Raw genomic sequence first — 17,375 nt, forward strand, 5'->3', positions numbered from 1 at the left:
TAGTTTACATTGGTAAAAATATCTTTATTAACCATGCTAACTATATTAATATGGATTCCCTTTACCCCTTCCTCATATCTCATTCCCCGTTTTGCCACACTCCAATCAATTGTATATTTATCCCATACGAAAAATCCTTTAACATTTCTTCGGTTCAAATGCATCATATACCCTAATCAAAATGATAAATATCGAAGTTTCGAATACAATTCCCAGTACAGGTTGATTAAATAATTGATGTCACTACAAAATACAATCAAATAGATACGATTGAGACATTGAATAATTCATCAGGAATTTTCGATTAATTGTAGTGCATTTAAGTGTGTTGTTGAATGCTGAATAATTTATTCTATCATTAAATCAGTCCCATTATTATTTGACTAAAAGATGCACGTTAAATATGTCAAACAGCAAAAAGAACATTGTCAAAAGTACTAATGACTATTTGATAGACTTTGCTAGTTACACAACTTTGCACGGATTAAATCGGTTTTCTTCTTCTAAAGGTATATTTGGAAAGATTGTTTGGTTGTGTGTTCTATTAACATGTAGTGGAATGTCAACGTGGCAAATATACAAACTTATTGCACAATACCAAAGGTAAGAATGACTTCTTATTAATTATGTACTGAACAATATTACCTTAATTGCGATATATCTACAGTCAAGTAGTTCCTTAGTGTCATAATGTTATTCGGAAAATATGTGACAGTTGATTTTTATTTTCTGTAGAGGTCTTATCGCGAAAAAATAGCGACCAACAAATTATAAGAATTATAAAAAGAACTTCGACGAATTTGGGGTAAACGGTAATTTGAAACATATTATTATGATCCGATACGGAAATCTTACATGATTTGTAAAAACGTTAACAAAGCATTAGTGGATATTTTCTTCCTTTTTATTTTGGCATTATACATTTTATGTTGGTCTTGCGTCTTATTAATTATGTACTGAACAATATTACCTTAATTGCGATATATCTGCAGTCAAGTAGTTCCTTAGTGTCATAATGTTATTCGGAAAATATGTTTGACTAGTTAAGCGATCAAGACGCTATTTAACAGTAAAGAATAATACAAAAAATCAGGTATCATACTAACAGTAAAGAATAATACAAAAAATCAGGTATCATACTTAATACAACAAAATGTGACTGAACCGAACACAGATCAATCCGACCATACTAGTATTAAGTTTGAATTATATCAAATACATTGGAAACCTTGGTAAACCGAACAATATTTAAAGTCCGAAGGCTTTTGCACGTTTTGGGAAAGTCAAGTTTCAATGTACATGTCAATTCTCCCTCATCTGTACCGTTAGAACTGATTTGTTGAACGCGTCATGTTTTTTCCTTTTCTCTCTCGTCTATCCAGGAATTATTTTATGAGCTACTCGATGGTTGCTTCTAGAAAAGTAGAGGACATTTATCCTACAAAGTTCCTAGATCAAGATCCCAGTTTTCAGCGGATTCCGGGTTTACTTTATTTCTTTATTCGTGTTATTTAATTAGCTAATATTCTTGTTGTGCGTGTCTGTTTTCCCTGTGTTGTTTTTATCCCTGGATTGTATTCTTTTAATTTCCGCTAATATCGTGGTACCCATGCTTACTCTGTTTGACTAGTTAAGCGATTAAGACGCTATTTAACAGTAAAATATTTTGATGTTCTTTTCAGTGGCAAAGTAAATACAAAGTTGTCAATAAGACATGGAACGATCCAGTATCCCGACGTCACTTTCTGCAACTTGAACCCAATAAAATATAGCTCAATTAAAGGCGCCTTCTTCATTACTGGATCACAATTAAATTCTGACATTGAACATATTCAGACGCAACATCAGTTATTGAACAATCACAAAGCCCAAATGCTCATGGTACGTGTTATTTCAATACTAATCAGATTAAGAGTCAGGAGGCATCTACTAGAAATAACAGTGATATATATTTATAAATGTGGTACCTTTAATCAAATATTAGAAACAACTCCTATTCTCCTTTAAGTGATGGGATACGAAAAAAATATATTCTTTTACTGTAATTGTATAATTAATAATAAAAAAAACATTTAACACATGTTATCGAGCAAGTTAACTGAATTAACTACTAACATTTAAAGATACATGTACTATTTCATTGCCTTCAAATATGAACTGTCCTTTACACCATTCATCAGTTCTTCTGCATTATGTGTAGCTTTATATGAGCAATTCGGTGGCGGATGTTATATGAATTATAATTCTAAGAACAACTTCAAACCTGCTATTCTACCTTTCAGATTCATGTTATGCAAAGGACTCATACACTGAACGAAACACATTTATAGTTCCATCTAAATGACAATCAAGTGAACATATACTGCTTGTATTTTCGATTGAATTGAGTTTGAATATTATATTATATGCATTGGAAACTTTCGATTTCAGAAGAATGGATACGTTGATGCAACATATGATGAGGGCAAGTAATTTTTTTACATCTAATTGTTTTGATTATTTAAAATTTGTATTACATAATTATGTACTCACTTATTTACTTAGTGCCAAATATGCCGGCTGGCATTTAAGTCAACAACAAACTAAAAAAAAAAAATAAGACCTATCAATTTTTCCATTCAGTCACTGCATGTAGGATCTAACAACATGCACTTCATTCTACTTTCTGTCCAGATAATCTTTCTCATCAGCAAACCAGATTTCATCTTTCAAGATTTTGAAAGCATTATCCAAAGGGGATTTAAAAAAAAATTATATTAGATAAATATTTTACTAATAGAATGCACCGTGGACATCTGGAATGTTGGACAATTAACTAACTTGTATTATATCTTATAGTTATGTATGATATGTCAGATTGCTGTAAGTCAAAATTATTTTGTCAATTTTGTTCTAGTAAGAAGAAAGCGTAAAAAATATGACCGCAAATAAGCCAATTTAGTATACAAATATGTATATAGAAGTTGTATAAAGTGTATGGCGCAAAAATAAATAGTAAATTGAAATCCTTTAACACGAAAATCAATTACCAAACACACAAAAAAGTTAATTTATAACACTTTCAAAAGCACTGTCTAAACGACCAAGTGAACATAGAGCTGTTATAATTTATTTTTCTGTATGCTTTTTGTAATGATGTCTATTATGTCTTATATTTTTCTGCGATAATGAATGTTTCAATAAAACTTTACACAGATTTTGACGCTTTATTTAAATCGAAAATGGAATTCCGTCAGAGCATGTATTTAGCCGGTGGATACTTTTCGGACAAGGGTGTTGTTGACGCGTATGGATCGACTCTTAATAATATTTTGTTAGCGTGTTCTTATGACGGAAACCCTTGGAATAGAAGGTACGCACGTATATAAAAATTTAATTCTACTGCATGATAGAAAAAAAACAAGAATGATATTTCGCGCATAAATTGGTGTATTACACTATAATGTTATACAAATTATTTAAAGTATAAATGTTGCACGTACGATAACTTATATAAAAATATAAGTCCAGAGTATTTCTAAGAAAAACATGTTGAATGGCAAATTGAAGGATTAGATGATTTTTTCTAGCCCAAAGAAAACAGTCAGATATTGATTTTACAATAAAAGAATGGGATATTGGTTTGTGGGGTTTGAGATTGTGTATTAAAATGATATTCCCATACAAAATATACTCAAATACGTGATTTTCACTGGGTATTTCACTTGACTTTAATAAATTCAACAAATGCTCTATAAACACAGGAGGTTATTCTACTAAATAACTTATGTAACTTGGACATTACCTTTAACATGAAAATCGTTCAGAGAATTCCGAAGTTAGCTATATAATGTTAAGAATTTCTACAACTCGATGGGAAAAATAATGATAGGATGGGTCTTTTGTCATAGCCTGATTCTTATGAAGAATATCACTGAACCACTTCTTTAATTATGATGATCAAGAATACAATTCGTTTCTTCTACTACATGTATTAGTGAATCAAATCCTTTATCTTCGTTTCAAATACCACATTGATACATTATTCGCGAACGTTACGAATTTATCACAGTACTTAAATTATGGTCATTCGTGACATCATTATCTAACCAGGCGGATGTTGACAGTTCAAGTTCCTTCTGTTCATACTAGAAAACTCTATTTTTTGTCTGTGTTTAGAAAGTTAAGCTATTAGCAATGTCAAAAGAAGGCACTTTTGTTGGAAATGGAAGGACAAATTGATTAATCACAACAGTTTAAATCGGGATTTGGCTTTATTTTAAACTGAATATTGACCAACGACAAAAACAATTAAGTAATACATCAATATTTTACCTAAATAAAAAATCGGAAACAGTAATTGATCAATGAAAACACACATATTGTATTATGGCCCATCTAGTAGTTATGTTCGAAGAGAAAATTGATTTATGCAAGTTTTTTTTTCAGCTTGATTGACGAATTATATGATGAAGTATATGGCAAGTGTTACAGGTTTACTGCTCATGGATTAAAGAACACACATGCTGGCCCATTATACGGTAACGTAAATAGATTGGGTTAACTTTCTTTAAGTAATGGGGCTAATGTGGATGAAGCATGGACTTTGTTTAGCTGAAGCAATAGGAAAGGATACATATGGCTCGAAAAAATAAAAATAACGATCGAAATTAATATAAAAAAAACACACATCAACGTTTACCCTACTGGTGTACCTGGTCCATGCTCCCAGGAGGAGTCCGAGTTACTCATTTACTTTTGTTGCTTTGAACGTTGTATTTTGGTTATTTTATATTCTTTGTTGTGTGTGTCTGTCTTCCATGCCTGGTCTTTTCCATGGATTACATTCGTATGATCTCCACTAGAATATTGGTTCCCTTGATTATTCATTGACAAAACAAAACAAAGTTTTACTTTATTTCTAAATGAAAGGATAACGATGATATGTACAAAACCGCCCACCTTATTCAATGACGTAGAGTAGTGGTGCACCAAAAATAAGCAACCATAAATACACCTAACAACTATTTTTTTCTTTAGGGTTACAGTTAATCTTGAATATCAACCAGTCTGATTATCTCCCTTATGTAGCTGATGAGGCTGGCATTCGATTGGCCATTCAATTTCCGGGGTCTAAGGCATATCTGCAGAATTCAGGCATTTCATTGGCACCCGGATTTAAAACCGACATCTCATTGAGACAGGTACATTTTATGTATGTCAAAACTGCTTCGATATTACATACAAAGGCATATAACTCAATAAAACACATAACCAATGAAATAAAATCATATTGAAGTCATACAAGAACAAAAGAGTGCAGAGCAAACAAAGCAGTTTCATTGAAATTTTAGAGGTAGGAGGAGTGTCTTGATTTACTGTCATTCAATAAATAGCGTTATGTTAGCGTCAGTGGTTTTTCTTAAAAAGTTAAACATACATATCAGAGAACACATTTCAATGATATTTCACTCGAACAGTCTGTGTCCGTACTTCAGTAGCAGCCCTTCTGAAAAAAAAAACCGGACAGAAGGTGATTTATGCATCTCAAAAACCCACTAAATTCAGTTTTATTTCATGTTCAGAAACAGTTACTGATCACATATCCAGTCATAGGTTTTACTTGATTGTTGCACTTCCGAGATAAAAATTATATAGATTGTATATGAAATTGGCACCTCGTTCTTGATTGGGTTGCATTCTGTTGGTTTTAGTGGGAGATGAATGTATGATTTTCTCAAAAACTGCAGATCTGACTTCAGAAATGAGTATTGTTATGTGAGCGTTTGTCGTATGAAGAATGAAAAAGCATCGTTTGTTGGTGGGTTTTTCTTCAAAGTGAATCATCTCAATACTGGCAAAGTCTGAATTTTGTGTTAACTGGTACTTAAGAACAGGCGTCGAATTCACAAAACGTCGTAAGAGTAAAGTTCATCGTAAGTAATGACATCACAATCCAAAATAGCATTTATTATTTAACAAAGCAGCTCCAATAACAATAATGATTCACCAAAAAGTGTATTACTCTTATTTAACCCTTTTGGAGCTCTTTTGAAAAAGGTAAGTAATTTTTGGAAAATAAAGAGAGACAACAGATTGTTTAGTTATTTTTGTTATATTTGTTATATCTACCTTCATAATGCATTCTATATATATAATTTTCCAGATCAATATTTAAAAAGGACATCTGTGTCATTATATTTGTGCTTATCACAAATTTAAGTATATCCACAAAGGATCACTCCTGCTTGGTTCATATGATTACTCAAATAAAACTAGCAAAGGTCTATTGATAGAGTCATGAAGTACGATATTAACCTTAAGTGTAAATTTTTGAAGGAATCAGGCAAAATTAGTAGAATCAGAATTCTGTTTGTCAAAACATAATTTCACTGAAAGATGCTTCCTGTATTTGAAGAGATCATTATTTGCTCTCTGCATCACTGGATTTGCTCAGAATTTTTTGATAGAATGTGGGTAAAATGGAGTTTTTGACATAGTTACCTGCCCTTAAATGTTTATTTTTAATGCATTGCAATGAAATTATAACTCCATTTACCAAACTGATATAGAAAATCTTGCCTTTTTCCTTGATTCTGGTGTTTTTGTTGTTTGATTTGTTTTTGGTTTTTTTTCTGTTTTTGTTTTTGTTTTTTGGGTTTTTTTTTCATTCTTCATACCATGTTTCACCCGCTGCCTGATTTAGCGACTGACATTAATAGATGGCTTTATTTTTTACAGAAATCCCTCATTTTATTACCAAGGAGTTCAAACTGTGACTTTAAAGGGAAGTTTGTAAGCAAACAGGTTTGTTTGTTTTTGATTTTGTATAGGTTTATTATAAATTATGTAGGTATTTGATGAAATCGTCATTCACAGGAACTTAACATTACAGGCACAAAATCATTTCATGTTGCTAGAAATGAATTCACTAAAATATATCTATATGTGCAAATAACATATGAAAATCTACGGAAGTCAAAATGTTTTAATATGTAAAATGAAAATCATACTATAGAAAGATGAAAATCATATTATAGAAAGATGAAAACTTTTTTGAAGCGCCCCGTGCAGGTCCGGGTGTTAAAAGAATAGGCCTGCAGCAGCGCTAAGCTTGTCGTAAAAGGCGACTAAATAGTGCTCAGAAACCTAGCCGGGGGCTAGGCGCTCTGCCCACAGAGCAACTGGGATGTGTGCCCCAGGCGGTGGAATGGGGTACCCCTGGCGTGTTACATGCTGGGGTTGTCAGGCTATAATACGGAAAACCTGACCGCAAACCATAGTGGTGCACCGTGTTGGGAAAGATGCCACGTCCCTCGCACGTTAAAGAACCCTGCTGGGGTATTCGATAGGAGTAGGAACCTTTGCGCTCCGCCACAGGAGGCTAAATTGCCCGACCTTGCCCATCCCCCTTTTTCCAGTGGCAATCAAAATTTGTCGACCCTATTATCCTTGTGACCCATCCTTTTTTTTTCATTTCATGTTCATTTTATCATCCATTTCATGTTCATTGTTTGAATATAGCTGAAATATTGCTGCTCGGACGTTAAACCCCAACAAACAAACAAACAAACAAACTTTTTGAAGTACTTTGGAACTATAGAAATGTGAATACTATTGTGGGCATGGGTATATTTCAGGAGGTAGACGTAGGGTAAGAGACATAACTTTTGAAATCAGTGATATGGTTGAATCATATTTAATTTTACCAAAGCTTATCAAGCTTTCATTTGAAACAGAATGAAATCAGTTCATGTTACTTTAATGCTTGATGTAAAATACTGAATACATACGTTTCCATGATTTGTAAGAGGTGTGTCTCTTACCCTAAGTCTACCTCCTTCAGTTTATTTTCACACGAGATGAAGTAGTTCTATATCCTTAAATGTATATTTTGAACACGTTTATTTGTGATTGTTTTGTTATGTCGAACCAGAGAGTTCAAAATAGTAGTTTAAAGAGAGTCGTGCAGGATAGGATGCAAAATATCTCAGTCTAGACGTATACTTAAATCAACAGTTTGTTGTTTTTATTTTTTTTTATGATTTTTCGAAATTCTTGAAGTATTTAGTGTCTTTTTGTAAATTTAAACGATGTTTGTAAATCATTTTATATATTAGAACTTCGCAATTCGTTATAGACATCCTGAATCGAATTATCATTAATATGAATTCGTTATCGTGGTCCTCTGAAAGTCCTACGTTCTATGTTTTCAAAGATTATTTATGTAAGTAGCAGTCTGTCTACAAAGCAGGCAGGTGCTGATTCCTATACGCCAAAAACCCATTAAATTAACATTAATCGCAATGTGTTTGAAAAAGTGCACATAACCAGTTTTTGTTTTGTTTTTGTTATTGTTTTTGTTTTGATTTTTTTTTTTTGCACTTTTGAGATACAAATTATGCCAGTAATAACATTTTGCAAGAAGTTGGCTCTTAAATTCACAATAGTTCTCGTTCTTAATTTGGTTAATTTTAGTGGGTCATGAACGTTTGATTTTTTTCAAAATGCAGATCTGAATGCCTACAAATTGTTTTGTTCCATGAAAAAAGGTATATGTAGATCTTAAGTACAAGTCCATATACAATTCAGGCACTGTCCATATCAAAATGATTCATGGTGAAGAAAAACCCACCGAATAAACAATGCTTTTTCAATCTACATATGCCATATGTTTATATAACAGCTGTCTTCTCAATATTTAGATCTGTACTTTTTAGAAAATCATGCATTCATCTCCCATTAAAATCAACCAAATCAAACAAAATCATGAACGATAACTCTTGCAAAGTGCTAATTTTATGTACAATCTATATAAATTTTATCTCAAAAGTGCAACATCCAAATGAAAATCTATGAATGACTATGGGGTCTGTCTGTAACTAATTCTAAATAAGAAATAAAAGTGAATTAGGTGGGTTTTTGACATGCATGAATCACCCCATGTCTGATCATTATAAAGACTGATACTTAAATCCTCGTATGTTGGGTAAGTGTTTTACACTGCAATAACCTCTACCTATACTAAAATCGCTGTGCCTGAATTTTATATTGACTTGGAATATTTATAACATGTTAAAAAAAGATCACCAAGGACGCAGTACAACAAATAATGCTTACAGAAAACAATTTTCTACCGTATGTGTAATTCTATCAATGAATTAAACGGGACTGGCTGTATCAAGTTATAAATACGCATATGTTTAATCTGCAGGCTTGCCTAGAAGATTGTCTTGAAAAATCAATAGAGGACATCTGTAACTGCACAGTTCCACTAAAAAAGATGTCAAAGGAAAGCAAGAATTATCAATGCTATGCTAACCACGGTATGACAATGAATAAATAATACAAAATTAACTAAAAGTGATAACCCCACATATTTATTTATATTTGTACACTTGTATGCCATTTTATTATATATATCGGCAAAAACATACCGACGCGTGAAGAATGGAATTTTTCGAACCACCAGAAATGGTGATGGAGTCTGGAAAGAAAAGACAACATAGTGCATGTATATACATATAAATTTATCTGTCGTGAGGGATATAGTTGAACAGTTCAAAATTCATTTGGTAAGTCATTGTACTAGTGCTTAAATTCGATGTGCAGATTAATGTAGGACGTCGTTGCTTCAACCCATGTCCACATTTGTGTAATTCATATGAATAAGATGCAATCTATCGATTACCGTTGAAAGAAATTTCGAATCAAAGGAGAAATGGTGTTCGAATAGTTAAGTAGTACTCCAGCTGAGAATTATGCAGAAAACCTACACATTTCATCATATAGACCTATATAGCAACTTAATAACAAAAATAAAAATATGTAGCCTATTTTGGGGTTTATCACATATTACAGAATTTACATGATTCTTAACAGGAGTACTACTTGAGTACATATCCAAGGATGGGTATATACATCAAATACCCAATGATATAATATATATAAGACGTCTCAGAATGTGACGACCCTATTCGCTACACTGCTCCATCGGATCAAATTGATACAGGGAAGATAGGTAAACGTATAGAAAGGTCTGAAAAATTCCCAACGATGTTCGAACTGTCAAATTTGCGATGCAAATTTTTGGTCGTTTCCTCCGCGGGACTCGAACTCGTACCGCTGTGACATGCATCATTAATTTGATCCTCTTACCTACATAATAACATCTAAATGAGCTGTCTCGTACTACCATACATCGTTGGAAATTTTTCAGACCTTTCTATATATATATATATATATATATATATATAGTATTTTATTTTTCAATATTGTTGCGATTTTAGTCAAATCATTTCAATTTTAGAAATAGAATGTATATGGAAAGTTCGGAAATCCAACATTGACTGTGGATGTAAAACACCTTGCAGGTAAGTTTACATGGTGGAAGGCTGTCGTTTTAACTTCCTGTTTTATGGGAAAGGGGAACAGGAAACTTAATAACACCCTCCAAAAAAATGCTGTTCACTCACATAAGCAGCAATGAAAATCGATTTAACATATAACGTCAGTGGAAAGGTAAATAACAGGAGATAATGGACAACCCGATATAGTAACTGATACTTGTAAGATGTCACAAATGATTCAATATGAGCAAACATGATAATTGTATATTATATTTAGAGTCTTTAACAAAAAATAGACGTTATATGTAGCCATTTCGTAAGAGTTTCTATTACAAGTGATTTGATAGGATGTTGGATCCGGGTTAAATTACCTCACTAGATGGCGCTGGACGATATCTGCTAAATTTGAATGAGTGTTGGCATGGGTTTGAGGGAGCGGAGGTGAGCTCAAAACCCTGACTTGGAATGGGGATTGATCAGGTGATAGATAAAATAAAAACGACGGCATCTTTTCTAATATGAAAATGGTCATATTAAATTATTCGCAGGTACAAAAAATGCCTTAATCATTTTCGTTGGATCTTTTTTCCGATCTTTTCTGTCCACCACGATAATAGGAAAAATTAGTACATCGCGAAAACTAGTACGTTTATAATAAGATGGAAGTTGCTCTGCACTAGTCCACATTAAATCCAGACACTGGCAATGGTTAAGAAAAAAACCACCAAACAAACAATACATTTTCAGTCTACATATTTCATACTTTCACAGAAAGATAACATTTCTGCATTTGGATCTGCCCTTTTAAGAAAATCATACATTCATATCCCACTAAAATCAACCAAATGAAACCAAATCAAGAACGATAACTCTTACAAAGTGCCAATTTTATGTTCAATCTATACATTTTTTTTCTCAAAAGCTCAACCACCAACTGAAAAACTAAAACTGGCAATGTGATCAGTAAGTGTTCCTGAACAAGAGAATAAAATTGAATTCGGTGGGTTTTTGACATGAATGAATCTTCTGTCTCATTTTTATAATGACTGGTACTTCACTGTATTAACTTCCGTATTTACACCATATATCATCCCCATTCCTAATTGTCCCCTGCGCCATTCAAAAAATTCCTATGGCATTTTTCGCTACAATATATTACACTATAAACTTGAATATTTAATTTATATCTATATATTTTCATAAATATTTAAAAGATATTTTAAGGTATAAAATTGCCTATATTTTCATAAATTTCAATCCTAAAATTGATCTCCCCATTTATATAAAATCCCAACTGTGACCAACTAACTTTTATAATAAAAGTATGTTTAAAAATACACGAAATATTCTGAACAATTGTCACAAATGATTCAACATTTAAAACTTTGAAAATTGTATGTTTTTGCCAGAGAAACAATATATGAGAAGACTGTAACAATTTCCCAGTGGCCATCAAAGATGTACCATTCAGCTCTGAAAAACCTATTTGAAAGTAGGGGTATGAATTATGAACTTTATAGGTAGGTTCACTATTGAAATCTTTTTCCACTTCGAAATATTATTTGACTTTCGAAATAGATTCCAAATTAAAGTTTTAGCTGAAAATTCCAAATTGATACGTACATGTATGACAGGACTGACAAAACTTTCAGTGCACTTCACCACCCACATTTTCCCCTTTCTTGATGTTTTTTGCACTGAGCGTTTCTGAAAGACTGTTTGTTGTTTCCTTTGCTCGTTTCTATTTTATATCATCTTCTTTCGCACAGATTACCTTTAATTGACATTTTGGTATCCTTCCTCTCCATAGAAATAGTTGTCCAACTTGAATACCCAATTTTAATGATCATTATGTTTTGTTTTGTTTTGTTTTTTTTTTGTTTTGTGTGTGTGTGTGTGTGTGTAAATTCTGTTACGTAAAGCCTAATGTATATGTTTTATGGCACATGCGGTGATTTCGAGGTGTCTTTTTTTAAAGACAATTTTCTTACTTTCGTGAAAGCTTAAGGTTTTATTGAGCAAATAATTGCAAGAACCTCTTTTTATATATCAACCCAATTGTTATGTATTTTGTTTCGCATCTTTTTTCACAGGGACAGTTTACTGATGGTAAATATATACTTCTCTGATTTATCTGAGGAGCTGACAGAGGAAGAGCCTGCAATAACGGTGCGTACCGTATTTTTTCCCCCAAAATTATTGGCATGTAGAGTATTTAACTAAAGCAACTTTTACGATCGCTTTCTTTTTACCATACCTCCTAACCTTTGAAATGTGTATGTATATTAAGATTCTCCCCCATTGCCACTATCTCGTGTGGGGGATTTTTACTTAAAGGCAAATTGTTTACGTAAAAATTCATTTAATAATTTTTACGGCAAATGTGGTAATTTTAATAAAAAAAATCTCCAAGAAATCTCTTACTTTCATGTGCAGGTTCTATATATTTTTTTTTTCATTGATATTGTGGAAGTCTCCCATCAAAAGTGGGAAGTTTAACAGGTTTGTTTTACTAATATCACGTTCACATACAATTAAAAATCGAGCAAAAAATATTCAACATTGTGCTCTTTTGTTATAGACTATACGCGTCTTAGAATGTGATACATGCACTCGTGAAATTTAATAATTTAATAAGAAAGGATTGACATTACCGAGACAAACTTCCTTGTTACCTTTAAACTGTTACTGTTACATGTACATCAGTTTCTTTTCGAATGTTTCGGGATACAACGTGTGTTTTTACGTGAATTCCTCCTTAAAAGGGGTGTTATTAACTAAGCGTTTCCAGTTACTTTTTTTTCATATAAGGAATCTAAATAGCGGAAATGAAAAAGAAATTTACCGTTAAAAATACGAAAGATTTTCAAAATACCATGAGATTTGAAACTTTCAGCGCCCCGTGCAGGTAAGGGTGTTAAAAGAATAGGCCTGCAGCAGCGCTAAGCTTGTCGTATAAGGCGACTAAATAGTGCTCAGAAACCTAGCCGGGGGCTAGGCGCTCTGCCCACAGAGCAACTGGGATGTGTGCCCCAGGTGGTGGAATGGGGTACCCCTGGCGTGTTACTTGCTGAGGTTGTCAGGCTATAATACGGAAAACCTGACCGCAAACCATAGTGGTGCACCGTGTTGGGAAAGATGCCACGTTCCTCGCACGTTAAAGAACACTGCTGGGGTATTCGATAGGAGTAGGAACCTTTGCGCTCCGCCACAGGAGGCTAAATTACCCGACCTTACCCATCCCCCCTTTTTCCAGTGGCAATCAAAATTTGTCGACCCTATTATCCTTGTGACACATCCTTTTTTTTTCATTTCATGTTCATTTTATCATCCATTTCATGTTCATTGTTTGAATATAGCTGAAATATTGCTGCTCGGACGTTAAACCCCAACAAACAAACAAACAAGAAACTTTTAGCTAAGGGTTTATTTTATTTCATCACCATAAATGTCGTTGTTTTCATGTACGAAATTGGTTAAATTCACCGATTTATTTTGTGACAATCCGCCGCGCAGTCACAAATTTTGTATTTTTTTTTATATTTTTATTTTTTTTACCACAGTTTTTACAAAAGATCAAAAGGTTCACTTATCAAGAATTTTGTATTTCAAAATTAAGCTTCAATTCCTGTTAGAATCAGGTAGTGGGTGCAACATGGTATGAAAAAAAACATCATGTTGGTAGTGTAATTTAACTATTTGCACCACCAGAATCAAGGAAAACAGACAAAATATTCCATATCATGCTGGACCATTGAGTTACAATTTCATTGAAATGCACTGAAAATGAACATTTCAAAGGGAGATAACTCAGTCAAAAACTTCATTTTTCTTAGTTTCTATTGAAAATTTTCTGAGCAAAGTCAATGATGCAGAGATCAAAGAATGGTCTTTTTAAAATAGAAAAGGTACCCTTGAGTGAAATTACATTGTCAGATCGGTTTTGTTTTTTGACATGCATGATTCTGATTTTTCCCATTTTGTCTGATTCTTACAAATATTTACACTTAATAGATAGAAACCCTGCTGTCTAATATTGGTGGAACTTTAGGCTTATGGATCGGAATGTCAGTCATAAGTTTAGGGGAACTGATCGAACTTATAATACTAATATGTCATACTACAACCAAGACCAAACTAATGCTTAGTAAAGATGAAGAGAAACCCACGTGACGTATAGCTGTGTACTTGACAGTGGCTATGCGCTTGCGTGAGGAATCTGGAACTGATTGACATTGAAAAAGCCAGTGGAAACCGATGTGATATGTGACCTAATGGTTCTGATAATGGTTTTACCTGTCTGATACGATGAGGTCTTTGAGACACGTGTCGTGTTTTTCGAATAGAATATATATAATGTAAATTTTTGTAATTTAAAACTGTAAACAAATTAAAGTGTTTTTCCCCAATTTTCCGTTTTCTCGGTACTTTAAGATAAGATTTTCACTTCTGTTTTTTTTTTTTTTTTTTTTTTTTTTTTTTTCACAGTAATTCTTTGCCGTTTTGAGTTGAAAGATATCAAGTTATCATATGGCAATTCATTAGCTTGGGTTATCTGGAGATCATTGGTTGAATGGTAGACTAACAATTACCACAATAAAGCTAAATATCTCTGTCACTTCATGTTCAAGGGCATCAAAATAGTAATTTAAAAAAATATATATATAGGATATGTTGCATCATTATAAAATAAATAGTTCATAACTATGTTACCAAATCTATTTCATTAATCAGAGAGTATTTATTCGTATTGTCAGGAGAGCAAAGTCTAACAAATGGAAGTATTAAAATTGTATAAAAAACCTATGCATCACAGTCATTGACTTCATTTCAAATAGACCGAAAACATATAAAAGTCATTCTTTAATTAAAATAATTTTGCTATATCACGGCATATCTAAATACATGCATATTAACACAAACTGGATGTAAGGAGAGGTAAGTTATCGTTTGAAATGCTAACCAATAGAATTATAAAAATTGTTTTAATTAAGGAATGACTGTTATATTACCTGCTTGGTCTCACTGAAAAAAGTATGAAGAAATACCATATATCACGTGGTGTACACTAAATACATATACATATACGTAGCGGGTTATTTACTTGTGTATAAGTGTGCATCACAGGTAATGAGGTTATTACAAATAGACCAAATACATTTAAAAGTGATTTCTCATATTAATTTAATAATTCTGCCATATCACGGCATATCTGAATGCATGCGTATTAACGCAAACCTGCTATATACATTTATATTTATCAATGTACATGTAATGGCTTTGAAGGCAAAGATGGCATTCATCTATAAATAATACATTGATTAAGGGGTAATAAATGTGTATCAACCATAAGGTACAAAAAACGCTGGGCAAAACAAAACAAGGAACACCAAAATTATACCTAAGAGGTACTATGATATAAAATGTAAAAAAAAATTATAAACATAAGTATTTCAAAAATAAAAATGGTGTTGCTCTTAACTATACATAATATTGGCTTGGGATTTTTCTTTATTTATTAGGATATTTTTAAATTCGGCGTCAATTTATTGTGGCATTGAAATGAATTAACGTTCTTATATATTTTTGCCCACTGTTCATGAACGGTGAGCATTTAAATAGAACAACAACTTCCGGTGAATAGAATTACCAGTATACATATTAAACAGTTTGTTCGTTAGGTTGCCCTTATCATACACACGATAATGTCTATACATGTACGAATGGGAACCAAACTACATGTATAATTAAAGATCCCATGTCTTTGAGATAAAATACATAATTTGTTACACTGTAGATGGGAAGAATATATTGATTTCCCATAAATATTACGGTAACCGTTGTATGCCAATACTCGTTTTGAATTACAAAGTTCTTCCCCATTTTTTAAAAAGTTCATACAAGTACACTAATTATAACTACATTAGTTCTAAGCGACACAGTTTAACGATGCATGTGCATATCTTACATGTTGATGGCAGTGCTTCACTTCACTTTACTCCTAAAATGATTCAAGGAAAAAACACAAATTAATGATCAAGAATTAAAAAAAAAAATCTGCAGTATCAGTCTTTGTAAGAATCATGCAAATTATGTAAAATGTGCACCTAAAAAAAGGCTACATATTATTATTTATGTTTTGAAGTTGTTTCATAGATCTATATGATGAAATGTTTAATTATTCATTCCAGTCTCTCTGCTCTTAGGAGATAATCCACATGGAAAATTCAATTGTTTCTATGGTATTTTCGTGTCATTTACAAAGTTATATCCCCTAATTTTAAATTCTACAGTGCATATTTTATAATTATTATCTCTTATGAACAAGGGTTATGTGAACAGCTACATGTTACTTTCTGTTTACTATGACAAAATATCAAAAATTAAAATATGTAGGCTTTCAAACTATGAATCACATTTTGAATGATTCTTATGTGTAGTGCTACTTAATTTTAATATGAAAATGGGCCTTAATGTCTCGATCAGCGCCTACCAATGACTAAAACAAATCTTGTCAAGACATAACAAGTTTGGAATGCACAACAACAGACACATGTATACGGTTTTAATAAATGATAAATAAAATATATATACCTGCTTGTCGACTCTTTGACCTTTTAATTCACCTGGAGCGTTATTTCTTGAACTACCCGAATCTAGCAGACCCATGCGTTCGAGATATGACTCGAACTCATCATCGGAAATGTCTCTGATTTGGTACAGGAGTCTTTCGAATTCAACAAGATATCTCTTTCCTATAGCAGTAGATTCAGAGTTAGGTTGTGTTCCTTGTAAGGTATGATGATCATTCCTGGTCTGTTGTGTATTTAAATTAAGGCTTTCGGTCTGGTTCTCTGACGACCGGTTTGCATTACTATTGGTTTCCATTTATTTTGTTGGAATGCGGAAATTCAAACTTAATCTTATCGCTTAACTATTACGTCACGGACATACAACGCTTCGCGCTTTTAATCAAAGACGGCATTTATTCAGCCAGCCCAAATATGAATTTATATATGTTTAACGTCTAAGCGAGGGATATTTGTA

General features: G+C 32.6%; 1 protein-coding gene and 1 long non-coding RNA gene across 2 annotated transcripts; one reads left to right on the forward strand and one right to left on the reverse strand.

Moving 5' to 3' along the window:
- The first annotated feature begins 260 nt into the window (after positions 1 to 260).
- On the forward strand, positions 261 to 14,501 carry LOC148606495 (degenerin-like protein asic-2). Its single transcript, XM_088545815.1, has 12 exons — positions 261 to 603; positions 1,683 to 1,881; positions 2,431 to 2,464; positions 3,196 to 3,352; positions 4,429 to 4,520; positions 5,020 to 5,183; positions 6,721 to 6,786; positions 9,194 to 9,305; positions 10,289 to 10,352; positions 11,738 to 11,848; positions 12,422 to 12,497; positions 14,343 to 14,501. Exons 1-12 carry the CDS (start codon positions 404 to 406, stop codon positions 14,499 to 14,501), a joined length of 1,434 nt encoding a protein of 477 aa, XP_088401941.1. The 5' UTR covers positions 261 to 403.
- A 267-nt stretch (positions 14,502 to 14,768) lies between these two features.
- LOC148606496 (uncharacterized) lies at positions 14,769 to 17,265 on the reverse strand. The gene is made up of 2 exons (XR_015915288.1): positions 16,923 to 17,265; positions 14,769 to 16,329 (listed from the first exon to the last, which is right to left on the reverse strand). It is a non-coding gene; the product is annotated as an uncharacterized LOC148606496 (long non-coding RNA).
- Between the last annotated feature and the right edge of the window lie 110 nt (positions 17,266 to 17,375).

Source organism: Perna viridis, chromosome 9 (assembly GCF_037379345.1).
Source record: "Perna viridis isolate PV_CMFRI_1.1 ecotype Kerala chromosome 9, ASM3737934v1, whole genome shotgun sequence".
NCBI classification, from domain to species: Eukaryota; Metazoa; Mollusca; class Bivalvia; order Mytilida; family Mytilidae; genus Perna; species Perna viridis.